Genomic DNA, 18,335 nt, shown 5'->3' with positions numbered 1-18,335 from the left:
TGATATGACTGCAGTCTTCATCTCCTGTGACTAAATCATTCAAAACCTTTTTGGAATTCGTTATGTGTAAAACAAAAAACAAAAAAACAAAAAAAAGACAAGAAAAAGACATCTGTTGTGTTTTTGAAGTAGTAAAACAGCAGGAAAAGAACTCCTCCATCGTGCGTGCGATCTGTGGCCACGAATATACCACAGCCCCGGTTCCTGTTCTTAGTTAGCAGCAGAGGAAGAAGAATGTGGGACTCACACCATCACAGTGTCATTAGGGCAAAGAGACACACAAGTCATTTTAGGGATTTCCTGTTGATAAAAATGGCACCGCCTTTTACACAAGACCATAGTTGATTGTTAGAAGGTTTTAGATCATTATTACTTATTCATTATTCATTCATGTTGAACAGATGATTTTATCTATAGTGAGCTTTTAAGAAAGCTGCTCCTCCATCAAGGACACAAGTTTTGTAATCTTATCCTCTGAATTGTTTCTTTGTTGTGTTGCAGTTTACTGTTGGAGCAGTTCAGTTTTCACTTGCCTTTGCTGCTATGTCACACTTGTGCTCTTGTGTTCTTGAGAAGTGAGTGTGCAGCCGTGCAAATGAAAGCACAAATTAATATCAGTACAGTTATCTATAGATATATGAACATGAAAAATACATTTGAAAAGATTGAAAAGACTGTTTGAAAATACAGTTTAAACAATAGTTTGGTTTTGTCTTTTTCTATTAAAGCTTCTGCATTGCCTAACAGTGGCAGCAGTTAACAACTGTATGCAAACCAAACATATTGCTATCTCAAATAAATATATTAATGCATAAGTCAATTATTCAATCAGAATATTCAAGAGAATATTTTTTTTAAATAATTTCAAATTGACAAATTAAGCAGAGAGATAAGCAGACATGCAAGCACAGCTTGTTTAATCATCACTTTATCGGGCTACTTCATTTCCCCATGATGATTATATATATAGGTAATATATAATAAATATAATATAATGTATTTAAACTGCACATTTTGTTTCAAAGTCTGTCTTAATTATATTTCTTGTAAAGTATTCAACTAATTAAAATGCAGTTTTCTAACACCAGGGGGTGCAGTATGATTACTATATCAAATAAAACATAACGTGTTTATTACTGCTGCCAGCTCTTCTGGTATGATTGCTATTATTGCATTCAGCTTTTCATCAGAGAACAATAGAACAAAACAATACTTTGATTAAAATATAATAATAATAATTATAACCTGATTAAGAATTGCATAAACAATTATGTTTAGATTAACCCAAATAAATCTGCTATAGAGTTTTAGGTCAAGATCTGCACTGAGGAAGCCCAAGGTGACAATCGCAAATTCAGCAAGGATCTTTGAATCATCACTCCTTTTATTATTTCATTGCAATGCAATGCAGTTTTTAGGCCAGTTGCTTGGCTTGTGCTGTTAATCTAACACAAGCAGAGACCAGTTTGAAGATAAATCAAGTTGATGTATCCATTATATCTTGATGCTCCAAATAGGACAGGTTTATTCAGCTTTAACAGCCACGCACTAAAAAGACCAGAAAAAAACAAATTCACACCACTCGACATGAATTAAACATGGTGAATATGTCACAGACTTTTTTTAGCCTATTGCCGATGCCTTGCTTTTCAAGTGGTAATGTTTCAGGCAGTGAAACCATGTAAACATCCACACACATATCTGTTGCCTGTCAGAACTACAAACAAGACTGCTCAGAATATCTCACAAAAATTCATAATAGTAGTTGGTTGCCTGGCGGTAGAACTTGTGATTAATGTTAATAACCCAAGTTGTGGAGAGAGACACAACCAAAAAAAATAAAATAATTTTATATAGGGCGTTGTCTGCTGTGACACGGTCATTATTGTTTATTTGTCATAAAGCATATGTTTTTGTGTGGCTGTCGTCTGAGAGGAGCGCAGCGCATGAATATTAATATGGCCATGTTGCTTCTTAAAATTAAGCAGGTATTCATGCCACCTATTTAAAAAACATAAGCCCTTATCCTTTTCTGTAGTAGAATTCAGTATAACGCCTTCTCAGCCAATAGTTTAGTGCTACAGTTCTGACGTCTCGTTATGTTTTTAATATTCATGAGCCTCAGGACACCAGTGGTATTCCGCTACGTGAGGATGAGGGACCATGTCACATCATATTATTGTCATACTGACCAGCCTGACTCATATACCGTAATATGCACTTATATAAATAACTGTGTGTTATGTTATCTTATTAAATGCATTTCTTTCATTGCTCTATGGATTTTAATTTCTAAGATAATAATAATAATGAATTGAAAGTGATTTTTTTTTTTCACTTTTTTTTGAAAGTGACTTTTTTATCCCTACACTTGGCAGTCATGGAAGCCAGTTTCTGCCACAGAATACACAAAAAATCAAATAGGTTATTGTTAAATAGTTTATTTTATCTCGCAACTCTGAGCGTACATCTCACAATTTGGACTTTGTTTCTTGCAGTTCTGAGGAAAACGTCAGAATGGTATGATATGTATTTATGATATAAATACAGAATAGCAAGATATAAACTAAGAATTCCTAAAAAAAAAAATCTGAGGTGCGTGATATAAACTCAAAATTTAAACTTGGAATTCCGAGAAGAGATGTCAGAATTTTGAGATATAAACAAACAATTTCAAGAAAAAAAGTGTGAGATAATACGTTTCAATTATTGTTTTTTTTTTTCCTTGGTGGTTTAAAAATGTGAGATGTAACCTCATAATTAAGAGGGAAATGTCAGAATTATGAAATTTAAACTTACAATTCTAAGGAACAGTAAGACTTGTGGAATATAAACAGAATTGTGAGATATAAACTCAGAATTGCAAGAAGATTTAAGTCTCATAATTAAGTGATGTCTATATAGAATAATTCTTCGAAATCATCATCTTCCTGTTCCACAGAGGAATGTAAATCGTGAGTTAGGTGCGATATGTGGGTGAGTAAATGATGACAATTCTGATTTGGGTTGAGTTATTCATTTATTTGAAATGAAAACATATTATATCAAACAATGTGAAATAAATTATAGCATTGTTAATAGGAGAAAAACACAATCTCGTGTGTGCGTTTAACTTGTAAAGCCCTGGGGTCCTGTGTCGCATTGAGATGCAGTTTGGCAGACTGCAAGTTTCTCCCTTCACTGCCGCTGCACCCAGTGACCTGTACAGGGGTCATAAATTGCAGCATAGGATGCAAAACAACAAATCCTCCTGCAGAAGTGCACTCAACACAGCCTAGCAATCAATTCAGAGGTGTGTTAAAGAAATAGTTCAGCCAAAAATGCAACATCTGTCATCATTTGCTCACCCTCATGTCATCCCATATGATCTTATTCCTTCATGTGGAACAAAAACCAACATAGCGACTTGACAAAGACGCAGCATAAAAGTATCATAAAGCATCTTGCATTGCTCATAGTAAAGTTTGTTTTCAGTCCACAAGCCTGTCAGCCTGAGGGACTTTACAACTGATGTAACATCTGGGTCGGACTGAGCTGTTGATGTAAATGGGTTAACCCATATTCCACAGCAAGTGTTCATGGCCTAGATCACAATCGAGACTAAACCAAATTCGGATGCTGCGTGGCATTAGTAACCGAGGTTATAAGTCATATATATTACAAAAGCAATTTGCTATTCGTGTCTTTAAGAAAGTTTATTATAAATTGGTCAAATATAACAGAGTACTAACTTAAAATGGATTTCTGGTGTGCCAGGGGTACCGTGGCTTTTTTGATAGTTGTTTGAATGAACACAATAAAAAAATATTTAAAAAATATATAATAATATAAAGTGGCCCTTGGCACACCTAAAAACGAGCTTCAGGATAAATTAAACTAATCATGTAAAAGAGTTTCCATTGCTATGATCAACGGCTGTATGAAACAAGTAGCCAAACCTCATCGTTATTGAGGATACAAAAAAAAAACAAAGAACATTTTGTTGAAGGTTTGTCAGAGCTTTCTTTCTTACTATTTCATTAGTAAGACTATCTTAATTTTGAAAAACTCTTAACTCAAAAGCTATGGTTTGACCTCTGAGGTCTTAGCTCAAAAAAATTGACCAAGTTTACCAGTGGTTTAGACACCATTTCTGCAGACACTGCAGACGAGTGGTGTGAAACACTTCTGTTTCTCTCTAGAATTGTTTAGTCAGATATGAATGCTGAGATGGATGTCAAATACATTCATCATATGAGGTTGGTAAAGACTAGACAAAGAACTTGCTATTATAAAAGTTCTTTAAGGAATAGTGCACCCAAAAAGGAACATTTATTCACCCTTAAGGCCATCGAAGATGAGATTGAGTTTGTTTTTTCATCAGAACAGAGGTGGAGAAATGTAGTATTACTTCACTTGCTCACCAATGGATCATCTGCAGTGGATGGGTGCCATCAGAATGAGAGTCCAAAGAGCTGCTAAAAAACATCACATTAATCCACAAGTAATCCACGCCAGTCCAGTCTATCAGTTAACATCTTGTAAAGTGAAATCTGCATGTTTTAACTTTTATCTGTTGCCCAAGGGTATAAAATGAGTCCTCTACCCATAAGAATGCTTTCTCCAGTGAAAAAGTAATCTCACCTGAATCTGGAGAGAAATATGCACAGTACCATTTACAAACAAAAACAGTCCAAGACCGTTCTAAACCCATTTGTCTGTGGATTATGATATGAGAGGACTATTATTATGTTTTATACACACGTAAAATGCCGTAATGATGGACAAATTCTCACAAATATGCAGCTTTTCAGTGATGTGGTGTGGTTTACTTATGGAATATTATGATGTTTTATCAGCTGTTTGGACTCTCATTCTGACGGCACCCATTCACTGCAGAGGATCCATTGATGAACAAGTGATGTAATGCTACGTTTCTCCATACCATTTTGATGAAGATAAACACCTTAAAGGCCCTGCCAGTAAGTATATTTTCAGCTAATTTTCTTTTTTGAAGATATGAGACAATTGCAGAACAAAGCCCAAGGGTCCACAAAAAGAATCATATGGATGCCATTCACAGAGATTAGATCTGTAAACTAGTAAACTTCCACACTTGTGTAATGTAGTATAAGCAGTCGGTTCATTCCTCTAAAATCCCTCAGAGCACCGAGTACAGGGCCTGACCCTGTCCAATTGACTCTGTAGGAATTTTCATCCAAGTAAGATAAGAGCCAATCGAGCACAGATCCAGAGCCAATCGCAGCCAGTGCAGAGGTCAACAGTCTGCAGTTTAATGCATTAAACACAGCAGACAGAAGACTGAATCAAGACTGATATCAAATCTTGATTAGTATGACCCTGCAGTGTGCGCTTCACTAGTAGAAGACTGTTTGTCATGATTCACTTGCAGTAAGTGCACCTCATTGCTATTGAGAAATGCAAGCTACAATACAAATGATACGATATGATACGAAAAAGTGTTCTGCTGCTTGCCATTACAAGTAGAATGCGGGTATGTTTTCTTCTTGCATCTTATACTGAAACGGTTTGGTATTTTGATGTTGCAGCACCTTTTTAACATCCATCAGGGGAAAAAATGCAGTGCTTTTAATGATGTGAAGCTACAAAAGTATTATTCATTTTATTAACTGCATGCTAATAGAAGAGGATAAAGTCTATTCCTCACATGTTCAGAATCAGTTAAAAAAAAGTCAAGTGTGTTGAGGGGAAGATAGTGTGAAGGTAACATAGAACTGGTGTTTCTGAATCTGCTATTTTTGTTCCCTTTTCTTTTCTTTTTTTCTAACACTGGTGTTATTTAACGGAGTCGTCTGTCTTTCTCCACCAAGGCTGTTAAGAAACTTCTCAACTAGGTAAATTTCAGCATGCATGGTTTATTATTTGGATCATTATCATTTTGTGAAGGGCTTTTTAAAGTCTTTTAATTAATTGACTTTAAATATATAAATGTCTTTGTGTGTGTGATACAGAATGAATTAATTACTCATCTTTTTAAAATAGTGTTTAATTTGGCAGAATTTATGATTCTTTGAGTAGCGGCACCTTATTCGTGTATTTCGACGTGAAGGTTATTTTGACTTAACATTAAGCACTTTAATTTTAACTTTAATCTTAAATTGAAAGTAATTTAATTGAATTGAAAATGTGAATGTGTTTTTTTGGGGGTGGATGTCTATTTATTTAGCAGGTATTATTTAACGGCTCACTGTGTTTCACTTGTATCATGGTTTGGACACACTTTAACTAAATATATGTTTTGCATAATTTTTAATTTAACCATTTTACCCACAGCCTAAAATTCATCTTATAACCTGCTAAATATAAAGATATTATTTGCAACCTGCATCCTTCAGGAGTTGATTTCATGATTATATTCCTTTGGATGTCATGTAAAAACAGAGAACATTTTACATTTAGTAACGGTCTATGCAAACATAGCACCAGAATTGTTTTTTGACATATTTATGGTTTAATTATCTGTGAAGCCCATGAAGAGCGGACTGTTTTTTGCTGTAGGACAGTGATGGAAACTGCAATACTGTAGAAATAATATATGTGTTGCACTCAAAATATCTAGTGGCTTTAATGCAGCATCATTTTGTTGCTGAAACTGTCGCAGTGATCCATCAACCGGCAAAATATTAGTATGCTTTATACTCAAATGTAGCTAAAACACTTAAGTCAGCTAAAATGATATATATAAACTTCATTTGATCTATTTGATTTATCAGCATTCATAAAGAATCGAATTAAGTCATTTTAGAGAGAAACAGAAGTTGTTCTCAGCTTTTTTTTTTCCTATGTATGGTGAAATACTTGAGAATTGCTTTTACCTTTTTTCCACATTTGGAAATTTTGACTTTTTTTCTTATATAATGCAAAGACAATCAGAAATTTTACATGAAAAGTGTCTATATAGTTCTTGGGGATGTCGTTTTGTCCAAATTAAAGATTGTTTATTAATTCAGTTTTAATTCCTATAATTAAAATAATTAAAATTCCTTTTTCTCTCTCTTTCAGCCTGCATTTGCAAATGGCTCTCCCGCTGTTGTTCCTCTATTTTCCCATTGCCTTCTGTTGCGAAACGGTCCCCAGCACCGAGTGTGAAAAGCCTTCCTTCGTACCTGGACATAATTTGGTGGGAGAAGGCTTTGACATTGTGCAAATGAAGACCACCGGAGCTTTTGTGGTGGATGTGCGGACCTACATGAGCGGAGGAGAGCATGGCAACTGCACTGTGTGTGAGAACAAACTGCTCAACGAGAAGCAAAAGTTGCCAGCATCTGTGGTCGACTGGCGGGTCAAGGTGCAGTGTCGCCGGAGTGTCGGCGCCAAGATTTACGAATCGGCCAGCTCGGTTCTTAAGGACACCACCAATTCAGCCAGTGCCAGCTGGAAGATCGGACTGAGTGTGCCAATGGCAGGAGGTTTGGCTGTTGGTGGCACTCATTCGAAATCAGCCAGGTTTGCCAAAAGCCATGCATCTCAAGACAAGTACTCCTTCACAAGCCACACCTTCTCCTGCCGCTACTACTCGTAAGTCCTGCTATATATGTGTGTATGTGTGATTTTTATTTATTTTTTGGCCACTTGCTATTGTTTATTTGTAACTACATTCTTAAATATAAAGGTTATTTATGGTTCCATGAAGAACTTTTACCATCAATACAAGCTTTCTATTCCACAAAGGTTATTTACACTCTTAAAAAATAAAGCATCCAAAAGGGTTTTTCACAGCAATTCCATAGAACCATTTAGGGTTCACAAAAGTACCTTTTCTTATAAGAGAGTTTTTTCTTAATGTGAAGAACATTTCAATATTCTAAAGAAGCTTTATCCACTGCAAAGAACCTTCTGTGCAATGGATAGGTTCCATTGATGTTAAAGGTTCTTCATGGGCCCATCAATGCCAATAATGAACCTTTATTTTTAAGTGTGAGAAGTGGGAAAAGGTTAAATAGTAAGTGGTTTAAAAATGATACTGGCTACTCTATCATTGGTTCTTGGTTGCTAAACAACCTAAAATTCTAGAAATCGCATGCTCAACGGTGCTCAGCTCATTAAAATAAAATATAATCTGTAAGCCTGTTTTTTCCCAGTCATTGTAGCAACATAAAAATAGGTAATTGTGGGAAAGTTTCTAATAAGAAATAGTTCAAATGTGAGATTAAATGCTGCAAGTGTCAGATATATAAATTATGAGATACAAATACACAACTGTTAGAGATAAAGCTGCATATTTCGAGATCTAGACCTTAGTCCGGGTAGCACCATATTTCACTTTTGTCAGGAATGGACACGAGGCTGTGATAGAACAACAGTGTGCAAAATAAATTGTACTGTTGTCATTCAGTATAGACAAAAACTCAATCAAACAGTTTTAAAAGTTGTGATCTACACTCAGAAAAAAAGGTACAAAAGCTCACTGGGGCAGTACCTTTTTAAAATGTACACTTTTGTGCCCTTTAGGTACTAATATGTACTTTTGATATACTGATATGGACCATTTAGATACAAAGGTGACTCTTTTGAAAAGCTATCGTCCCAGTAACAGCTTTTGTACCTTTGCGTAGAGCTTTATAAAGTGCGTCCAATTGTAAATACTATAAATCTATCCCTTGCAGCCTTGTTTTATTCTGCCAGAAAAGCAGTATGTCATCTAATCTGACTATAAATGTCTATAAAGTTACAATTACCCATTTTAAATTAGCCATATTTTTTTTTTATCTACGGCAGAATCATGCCTCCATATTGAACAAAGTGAAATGTGTTACTAGATCACACCCAGGATTACATTAGTCTGGGGTTTGGACTGACATTGAAGCATGAAACCGTATAAAGTCTTTCTTGCCTTCTTTCATCAGATTTCGTCTTCATGCTCGCCCTCCAGTGACCAAAGAATTTCTGGGTTCCATTACTGCACTTCCTGTTAAATTTGACAGCAACTCAGAAGGTGCGTACAATCATTTCATCTCAATCTACGGGACACACTTCCTGCGGAGAGTCGACCTGGGCGGCCGCGTGCATTCAACCACCGCTGTGAAGACCTGCCAGGTTTCCATGAAGGGTCTGTCAGTGCATGACGTGAGCAACTGCTTATCGGCGGAGGCGTCCGCCGTCATCAAGGGCGTGAAGGTGAGTGCGCAAGCAGGCTACTGCAAAGGCAAATCACAGAAACTGGAGAGAGGCAACAGCTTCAGCGGCACCTTCTCAGACCGAGTCACTGAAATACTAGGGGGCAACGGTGAGCAGCAAGACATCCTCTTCAGTCCAAACAACGTTAGTGGTTACGGCGTGTGGCTCAAGTCACTGAAGAAAATCCCTGGAGTGGTTTCCTACACCTTGAGCTCATTGCACATGCTGGTAAAAAACGACCCAGCTAGACGAGCCAGTCTGCAAGCGGCCATCAGCAAGTACATCACAAAAAGCGCCATATCTACTGCTTGCCCCTCCAAGTGCAAAGTGGGCCATCGTAGTAATAGCTGCGCATGCAAATGCAGCGGTCATCAAAGAATTGATAGTAACTGCTGCCCAAGTAACCCAGGAGTAGCCACGTTGACCGTGACTGTGTTGAGCGGTGCAGGATTATGGGGAGACTACTTCTCTAAAACTGATGGTTATGTTAAAGTCTTTTACGGAAGCCGTGCGTATGAGACCCCTGTGATTTGGAACAACAATTTTCCTCAGTGGAACTACAACATAAATTTCGAAACTGTAGATCTGATTAAAAAGACGTAAGTATTTATGTTCACAAATATTCTGTTTTTGTCATTGGGTGATACCTGTTGTAGTTCATATATTGTCTATGCTCATTTTACAGGCCCTTGAGATTTGAGGTGTGGGACCGTGACAACCGTTTTGATGATGATCTGTTGGGAAAATCGTCTACCGTTCCACAGAAAGGAATGAATCAGAAGAAGTCATTTAAGTTAAAGCATGGCTCTTTTTTGATTTCCTACTCTGCACAGTGTGGCCCAAGTCTTACCGGGTCTTTCTGTGAAAAATACGCTCCTACACCGGGTGGTGATGGTACTCTATTAAACTATCACCAGCCCTTTGACGGAGAACAGCCCATTGTGTTTAAAAGATCTGGGGGTTTTAGAAGAAATATGTCTTTGCTGTAATAATACAACAACTGCAGGATGTGAAGATAATGTAAATTGCTGAGGAAGGGCCTTCTAATATAAGCTATTTGGGATTTTTGCAAGTATACACATTGAAAACCGTTATTAAAAATCAATTATCATTATTTCAAGACAAATTTACAAGTATTTTTTCAATAGACAAAACGTAAAAAAAAAAAAATAATAATTGTTTTTTTTATTTATTTGTTTCATAATTCCATATGTAAACTATAACCACCATAGTGATTTAAAGAAAAAAAATGAATGCTTTCAGATGCAATAAAAACTTTCTTGAAAAAAGCTTTGTGGTCATTAATGCTATTGTTGAACCACCAACTGCATTACTTTTATAATGCACTTTTCTTGTCCTGATCGTGTGCTCTTCATAATCTTTTATCGAACTGTAATACATTTTCTCCTGTGAACTATTTTCCTTTTTCATAGATTTTTTTAAACATTTATTTTGATACAGATGCTGCATAAACAGAACCAATATCCACATAAGAAATCAAGTAAAAAAAAAAAATCGAAATGTAAATTTTGTATATTTTTTCTTTTGCTTATTTTAAAGTGTCAAAATGCTGAAAGACACAAGTCACCAAAAAAAGTTGATTAATGTGAAGCCATGTAATTTGTTATTACAGCTCAGGCCATTTTAAATGTTAAAGATAATATTGTTCAAACATAATATTAAATGGCTATGGTTAACCATATTTTAACTTCAGAAATAATAATAATAATAATAATAGAAAATAAATGAATTGGTATTATTTGCCTTGGTACTTGATCAAATAGGCCTCTTTGTACTAATAACTGTGACATTTGAAATTTGAGGTAAATTCAGGTAGGCCAACTTCTGATGACTAATAAATAAATAAATAAACAAACAAACAATAGTAATAGTAATAATGCGAATGTTTTTTCAATGCGACTTATCCCTTATCTCCCTCTATTTGTTAGAATTTTTCTTCGAGTCTAAAAGAGGCTCCTGCTCTTTTATTCCGCCTAAAACAAACTACAGTTCCCTAGTTATGATGGGGAACGTGGGGCTGTTACGAGCAGTACAGCAAGCGAGCGGAATGGGGGAGGGGCGGCAGGTAAAATGAAACGGCGGCGCATGCGCAGAAGCGCCCCAGCCCTCTGCATCGCTCCCCTCCCCTCCCCCCACTTTTTTTTTTTTTTTTGCAGCATCAGTACCGCGTTCGGAATCGCATTCGTGTGCTGGAGTCAGAGCGCGCTGCGGGGCATCACTGCACCGCCACGGAGGACACTCCATTACAGAACCAGGAACGGGGGAAAAGGGGGAAAGGCGTGAAATAGTGCAGACGGGAAAGAACAGGGCGCCCTTTTTTCCCGACACCACCTAAATCTGTGGGAAATTAAACAGGAGTCAGACATTCGCTAATAATAAATCCACGAACACAGCGGACACCTCAAGCGATATTTTTGGCCAGCACGGCGGGGAAAAAATGAAGGATCGCACGCAGGAACTACGAAGTGTAAGTCCGGATTTCTGATGCTTTATCCTTCATCTCCTCCCATATTTTCCGTCTCCTCACCGCAACCGGGCGTCAGCAGCTGACATCTCACTGCTGCTCGCTCACTGCTGAGCAATAATGGGCATAATACGGTTTCCATATATTTTTTCCTCCTTCTTTAAGCAATTACACATTTCTACCATATCGCGCATATAGCCTATAACGTTTTGAATAGCGGTTCTCACGCGAGCGCCGTTCCATGTGCGATGGATCGATTTATCGATCAAATCGGGTTATATGGCGTTATTCGCGAAACGAGCTCCCGTACATTAGCATGCATGCACTGCCTTTGATACATGTCGCCCGGGAGTGTGATCTAGGAGTACAGACTGCTGCGGATAGTTAGCCAGTGTCCTTACGCGGATACGCACCATCCCAGTATCTAATTCTGTGATCACCGCATCATTAATTATTAATACCGATTTTTTTCCTTTTTTTAACGAAAATAACATACACCCATGCTTCGCCTTATTCCTTTCCCTATCAACTCTGTTAGATTTTGCTATCTGAAGCCTACCTGGGAATTTTGAGCATCTCCACTGAAGCTCTGTTCTGGATACATGCACATCTTCATCGGACGCATTTGGATCGTTGGGTGGGATGTGCGTTTATTGCAGCACGCTTTGTTCCGTTTTTTAACCACTATATTAAATATTAAAGGGTGTAGTAGCTAATATTTTTGCATGTATCGCCCATTTGAGCTAAACGAATTCAACATGGCTGCCAAAGTATTTCTATATAGCGATTTACTCACTTATTTTTACTGGAAGTGAGCCTCCACGAATTTTCTGTCGCCGGAGATCACTGAAATATCGTAAAGGGAACGCCTGAACCCAGTGCACTGCACTCATCAGTGTATGCGCGAGTGGTGTGCTAGCGAAGGAGGGGGGTTGTAAGAGAGAAATGTACATTAACATGTTTCTAATTATATATATATATATATATATATATATATATATATATATATATATATATATATATATATATATATAAAGCAACATCATAACCCAACCCAAAGACGCGCATTTTCTTCCCTTGCTTCATCCTAAAGCGAATCGGTCCAAGACTTCCCTTATTCCCCCCGGAGCTTCTGATATCAGCCTTTGCCTACCAGACACCATGTAGAAATGTAATCTACAGATAACTGGATTTTACAGAATTCGCAATTATACGTGATGCGCGTGCAGACTCCCCAAAGCCGCGCGCACTCGCTATATACTGTATAATGCCACAGAGCTTTTAAACATATACATCATTAGTCTTGCTTCTAAAGGTGTTAATGGCTCAACGCGAATCCGATGCGACATGATTGGGCAATAATCACTTTTTATGTAATCGTCAACATCACTGTGACGTATTGGTCGCGCGGTGAGGGAAGTGCACGGGTTACTTGGACTGTGGGCGTGCGCAGGGCGAGCGTGTCTATGCACAGCAGAGACGAGCAAGGATAAATCAGACGGAATTCATTGACCTTGCCCCTTTCGATATTAGGTTTCATTTGTACAAGGGAGAGATCTGACATTGAATGAATGAGTGTGATTGAATGGGATAATTGCAAGCTGAAGTGTTGCTCATGAAAGCCGGGTGGGGATGCATTATGTTCCAACAGTGGCAACATTTCATATCATAAAGACTGTAGATTTATGACTCTGATGAAGAAGTCAACATAGCATCCATGTTCTGATAATTAACATGCTTAATGTCTTACGGCTGCACCGACAAAGGTCTGAAGCAACCTACAGAAAATGGACCAGAAAATCAATGGCAGATCATTTAATTCAGACAATAGGCCTGTGGAGACTGGCGCTAGTTGTCACACAGGAGAAGAGCTTTATCTTAGTAACTATAAGGATTTTTTTATTTGTTGGTCACAATAATGGTTTGATATTTCATACCTTTTACTTTATTCATGCATCATTTATTGTTTTGCATTTCGTAATTCTAACTCTTTAAAATACACAAAAAAAAAAAAAAAAAAAAAATTTATGAAAGCCTGTTAAATGGCAGGTTCTATTGTGAAAACTTAACCCATAAAGTGCGACAATATGCCTTCTCTATCGCAAAAGGTCAGTGTGGTCAATGTGTCTTCATTGAACCTTTTTCTTTGCAAAGGAAATGTTCAATAGCTTTTTCGGAGGCAAGACTTGCCTTTTAATAAACTCAACTGAGAAAATAAATCTACCTTAATGTTCACCTGAAGAAAAAAAAAAAAGTGTGACAACTAGCCTCGGTCTAACCTAATATATGAACGAGACGTCCTAATAATATGTCTATATCCTAAGCTTTCTATAAGGCCTACAACAAGAAGTCTTTTCACAAATGATGGATATGGTTCATGTCAGCATTAGTGTGACAGAGTAACCATCCAGACAGCATAGTATTATTATAGTATATCACTTGAACAATACTATTCCAAATCCTGATACTAAACATGCCCAATGTATTGCTGTGCTTCACTGTGCCCTGTGATGTCCTTGAGAGAGGCAAGGTTGAATGTCTGTGTCTCTCGGCCTCTCTCTCTTTTTCTCTGCATCTCAGCTAACAGGCTTCAGCAGTAAAGTCATATTTAAGATTCCTAATGTAAATCATATAGGCAGTAAATTAAATGCAATTTATTGAGTGTGAAATAAGTTTTGTTGTGCCTTCAGAATAAGGTTTATGTAGGGATGGTTCAACCAAAAATGTAAACCAACTTGTTTTAAATTTGTGTGACTTTCTTTCATGAGTAAATGATGACAGAATTTTCTTTTTTGAGTGAACTATCCCTTTAAGAATAAGTTTGATAGAGCTGTTCACCAGACCCAGTTCGTTTATGCTTCATGTTAAAGTATTGCAATGTTTAGTAATATTAAATATTAACATTTATACTTAATATGACTGCACTGGTGAACTTTTCTCAATACAGTTGAATGTAGGACATGGTTTTCCACATGATATGTATATTTTAGTTAGCTGGCTAATGAATGAGTGAGAATAAACAGCGAAATGTGGAAAAAAATAATAATAATAGCATGTGTTTGCTTGATGTTGGGTGCATCAAAACAAGCACCCAAAAACACCATGAAAAATGCATGCAAATGAGTAAATACCAATAAAATTAAGACCCAGGTTAATATGTATTGGATGCACTGACTGTTGAATTTCATAGTATTTCCAGTGAAGATGGGATAAAGAATGAATTTCTTTATTTTAATATGCTTTGCATCTAGCATGATATACAGATAATAATTAGTAATAGTGATAATCTACAGGTGTGGTCTGACTGGAAAGTTGGCAACCTAATCACATCTATATCTGTCCAGAAAAGGAGACACACTGTTCTAATGAATCATAAACGAGTGCTAATAGAACCCACAGCTGTAAGCATGACCCATAGACAGGTTGTGCATTTTAAATTCAATGGTGCATTTTGATCTGTAAATTTATTCACAGTTCCGAGTGAAGATCTGATATAGTTGCTACCAGAAAGAATACACACACGGACAACTAGACAAATATCACTTGCTTTTGATCTTATGACCAAGCAAATATTGCTAATGCATATCAGAAGAACCAGGGTTTGCTACAGACTAGAGGAAGCATAATGCGTTATGTAATTAATTTAAACGTTTTTTTTAGTTCACTTGCTAAACGGAGACAGAAAGTGTGCACTGTAATAGACTGCAAGAAACAGATTTGATTGCCAATAATACCTTTTCAGAATTTTTTTTTTTTCTAGATCACTTTGGCCTGATATGTATCAAAAGGGCTGATTTGTGACTTCTTCCAGTTGATCAGATGCAAACCTGTTAGATACTCAAAAATAGTTTGTTTTAGAGCGTGTGGGGGATTAATTCTCTGGGCAGATGGGATAGAAGCAGGGAACCCCGGCAGCTGACGCGACACACAGAGGAAGTATCCGAATGATAAGCAGCGAGCAACGCTACAGCTGACTGCAGCAAAGAGCTGAGCTCATGGGGAAAGTGCACTCAGTAGGTGCCTTGTCTGCCGACGGGGCCGGAACAGGTAGATAATAATTGGCAGAGAGAGCGAGAGGGGAATATACGGCTACATATGTGAAATTGGCCGCTACCCAACAACAGATAGGTCACGATAGGTCATGGATGGAAGGGATCCGGTGGCTTTGTTCAAACTACAAGAATGAAGCGCTGCAGGTACAGTGATGGCCAATGAAACCGCAGTAGGATTAGAGAGGGAAGTGGAATTTTCCCAAATCTCTGATAGGGGGAATCAGAAGTGAAGAAAGACATATAGCAGTAGTTGCCACACGTACTGTAGCAGATGGAGGATAAATTAGATGCATCATAAAGACATTTTGTTAGGAGATAAATGATGATCTAATGATTCAGTTGTGGGGTTATTGCACTAAATGAAGAATGCTGGGTAGATTTGCTGATGCACAGGAATTGGGTAAAACTGCTTTCTAATATTATAAAAGGAATTTTGAGCACTCACACTTGGGCCAGAAGCCTAAACTGATTTTCTTGGCTCTTTTTGCATTTACAAAGCTCAGCAGTAGGTAGTGTATTAAGGATTTTCAGAGGTTAAACTGAAGGCAAGATGTCTCCACTTAAGATGCACAGTTTTTTATGAATTTGTTAGTTATTTGTGTTTAACTGTGTTTAAACTGAGGCTGAATGATTCAGGCAAGTAGTGACTGTTGACAGTTCGAATGGTTAAAAGCATGGGCAGAGTTTGGGGGGGGGCTAAGGGGGGCACTGCCCCCCCAGACCAGAGCCAATTAATGCCAGTCTTGTGCTTTGAAAACTAAAAATAAATACAGAAATCATATTTCTAATTTTATTTGTCCTATCTTATAATTTTTGAGGATATAATGAGTAAGTTTAGAATTAATTATTTTTAATTACTATATTGAAAAAGAAGCTCATTTTGGCGGACTTCAAAGTATTGCGGTAAGTTACATGAGTGGACTCTCTTCTCGTTCTTTTCCCGCTTTAGTCTACATGCTAAATAAACAAAACGGATATTCATTGTTTTTTTAATAAACCCACTAGTAAAAGTGTGGCGTTTTCTAACTCTGACACTTCAACCATCAATTCCACTGCTGCTACTGACACAGCAACCAAGGCCGCATCTGCTGGTAGCATGTTTACTTGTAGTACTACTGAATAAACTGCATTTGGCTAATCTGATACATCACAGTAACTGTAAAATTGTATTTAAATAAAATGGTGTGTGTGTGTGTGTAAGCGTGTGTGTGTGTATATATATATATATAGAGAGAGAGAGAGAGAGAGAGAGAGAGAGTATCAAGGCATACCTTGATTTGAATTATAATTAAAGTATACTCAATTACTTTAGAGTACATTATTAACCTAGAGATTAATGTAGATACGGATGGGCATGTCACAATTGTAACATTTTAATTTTAGCAGATTTACATTTTTCATGGACTACTGATATTTTTACATTTAATCATTTGCAGTTTTTATGTCAAATTGTTTGTTGTTTTATGTCTTTTGATAGTGTATTTTTAACTACAAGTAGTTCTGCCAATTAGGTTATTGTTTGCGAATAGTGCAACACTGCACTGTACTATGTTTGTGAGGACAACACATTAAGTTCAGACAGGAAAAGTAGAATACAGCTAAAAACAATACTTTTTATCACGCAGTTCAGGAAACGCTGTCAGTGTACTTCAGTATTAAAATTTGATATGTATCCACCTTTTTCCTGACGTAAAAATGGGCGCTGCCATTCGTAAATTCTATGGGTCTAGTTTCCGGTCTCATTGCGTCCAGCTTTTTTTAGCTGTACAAAACAGTTCGTTTTGCTGCTTGATATTGACAATTTATGTGTCCTATCATATTGTTTTAATCTGTTATCTTAATTAAGAACACACTGGTTTGTGCTGCAAACAGTTTTACCGTTTACTGTACGTTGTTATTCTCCTTGTTATTTACCTACAGCGGCTAATGAAACGGAAGTCTCACCCATATAGGCTTAATTCCGCGCTGAGGAAAAAGGTGGATAGGAGCCATGTTTCTCTTTAGTTTCTCAAAATAAGTGTTGGATGCATGCATCCTAGAAATAATCCAAAAGTGGAAAATTATCTTAATCATTTCAAACAGTATGACTAATGCTTTCAAACTTAAAGCATAACTTTATTTTGAGTTCAGTGGAAGAATGAAAGTCACAAAGGTTTGAAACAACATAAGGGTGAGTAAATGATTTGGAAGTTTAATATCTGGATGGACTGTTCCTTTAATCAGTCTTAACATATGGGTGGGCGACCACTTTTGTTGTTGTTGCGTATGGCTGCTCCATTATTAATGGTCTTGGTAATTACTGAAGAATTTGAACGGGGAGGTCCTGTCAATAATATTATTAGTATTGATCCATTCTTTTATTGATCAATTTCCCTTTTTTTTGGCTTCATAAAGAATTACACACAAATTTAAGGCAATTTACTCCAACAACATTAGCATACACAAAGACCTTCACTAGAAATTCACTACAGTGTTCATATAACCTTCTACTGAACTATATTTGAATTCACTTTTTGCTTATTCATTGTTAAAGTACCGATTGCCCCATGTGCGTGAACATCTGCTAAGCATCATACATGATAATGCATGTACCATCTGTGGTACATTTTTCACACCACATAATGGAAATTTCCTAATATAAGAGGATAATCTTTGGCAAG

The 18,335-nt window shown here is 37.0% G+C and overlaps 2 protein-coding genes across 2 annotated transcripts in view; both read left to right on the top strand.

Moving 5' to 3' along the window:
* The first annotated feature begins 5,713 nt into the window (after window positions 1-5,713).
* LOC113062639 (perforin-1) lies at window positions 5,714-10,308 on the top strand. Its single transcript, XM_026232631.1, has 4 exons — window positions 5,714-5,855; window positions 7,024-7,539; window positions 8,868-9,737; window positions 9,824-10,308. The coding sequence occupies exons 2-4, from the start codon at window positions 7,037-7,039 to the stop codon at window positions 10,125-10,127; spliced, it is 1,677 nt and encodes a 558-aa protein (XP_026088416.1). The 5' UTR covers window positions 5,714-5,855; window positions 7,024-7,036; the 3' UTR covers window positions 10,128-10,308.
* Window positions 10,309-11,313: 1,005 nt separating this feature from the next.
* Window positions 11,314-18,335, top strand: part of LOC113062642 (syntaxin-1B) — a 39,150-nt gene continuing 32,128 nt past the window's right edge. The window contains exon 1 of the mRNA XM_026232636.1: window positions 11,314-11,626. Coding sequence (XP_026088421.1) covers window positions 11,597-11,626 — 30 coding nt within the window. The 5' untranslated portion in view covers window positions 11,314-11,596. The remainder of the gene's footprint in view (window positions 11,627-18,335) is intronic.

The sequence above is a fragment of the Carassius auratus genome, chromosome 44, assembly GCF_003368295.1.
Source record: "Carassius auratus strain Wakin chromosome 44, ASM336829v1, whole genome shotgun sequence".
NCBI lineage: Eukaryota > Metazoa > Chordata > Actinopteri > Cypriniformes > Cyprinidae > Carassius > Carassius auratus.
This window is presented reverse-complemented; position numbering and strand designations above follow the sequence as displayed.

Excerpts from the sequence above, each read along its gene's own strand:
- LOC113062639 (XM_026232631.1), top strand. The coding sequence starts at position 7,037 with ATGGCTCTCCCGCTGTTGTTCCTCTATTTTCCCATTGCCTTCTGTTGC. Across the intron at positions 7,540-8,867 it reads TTCTCCTGCCGCTACTACTC|ATTTCGTCTTCATGCTCGCC; the intron begins GTAAGTCCTGCT and ends TTCTTTCATCAG. Across the intron at positions 9,738-9,823 it reads GTAGATCTGATTAAAAAGAC|GCCCTTGAGATTTGAGGTGT; the intron begins GTAAGTATTTAT and ends CTCATTTTACAG.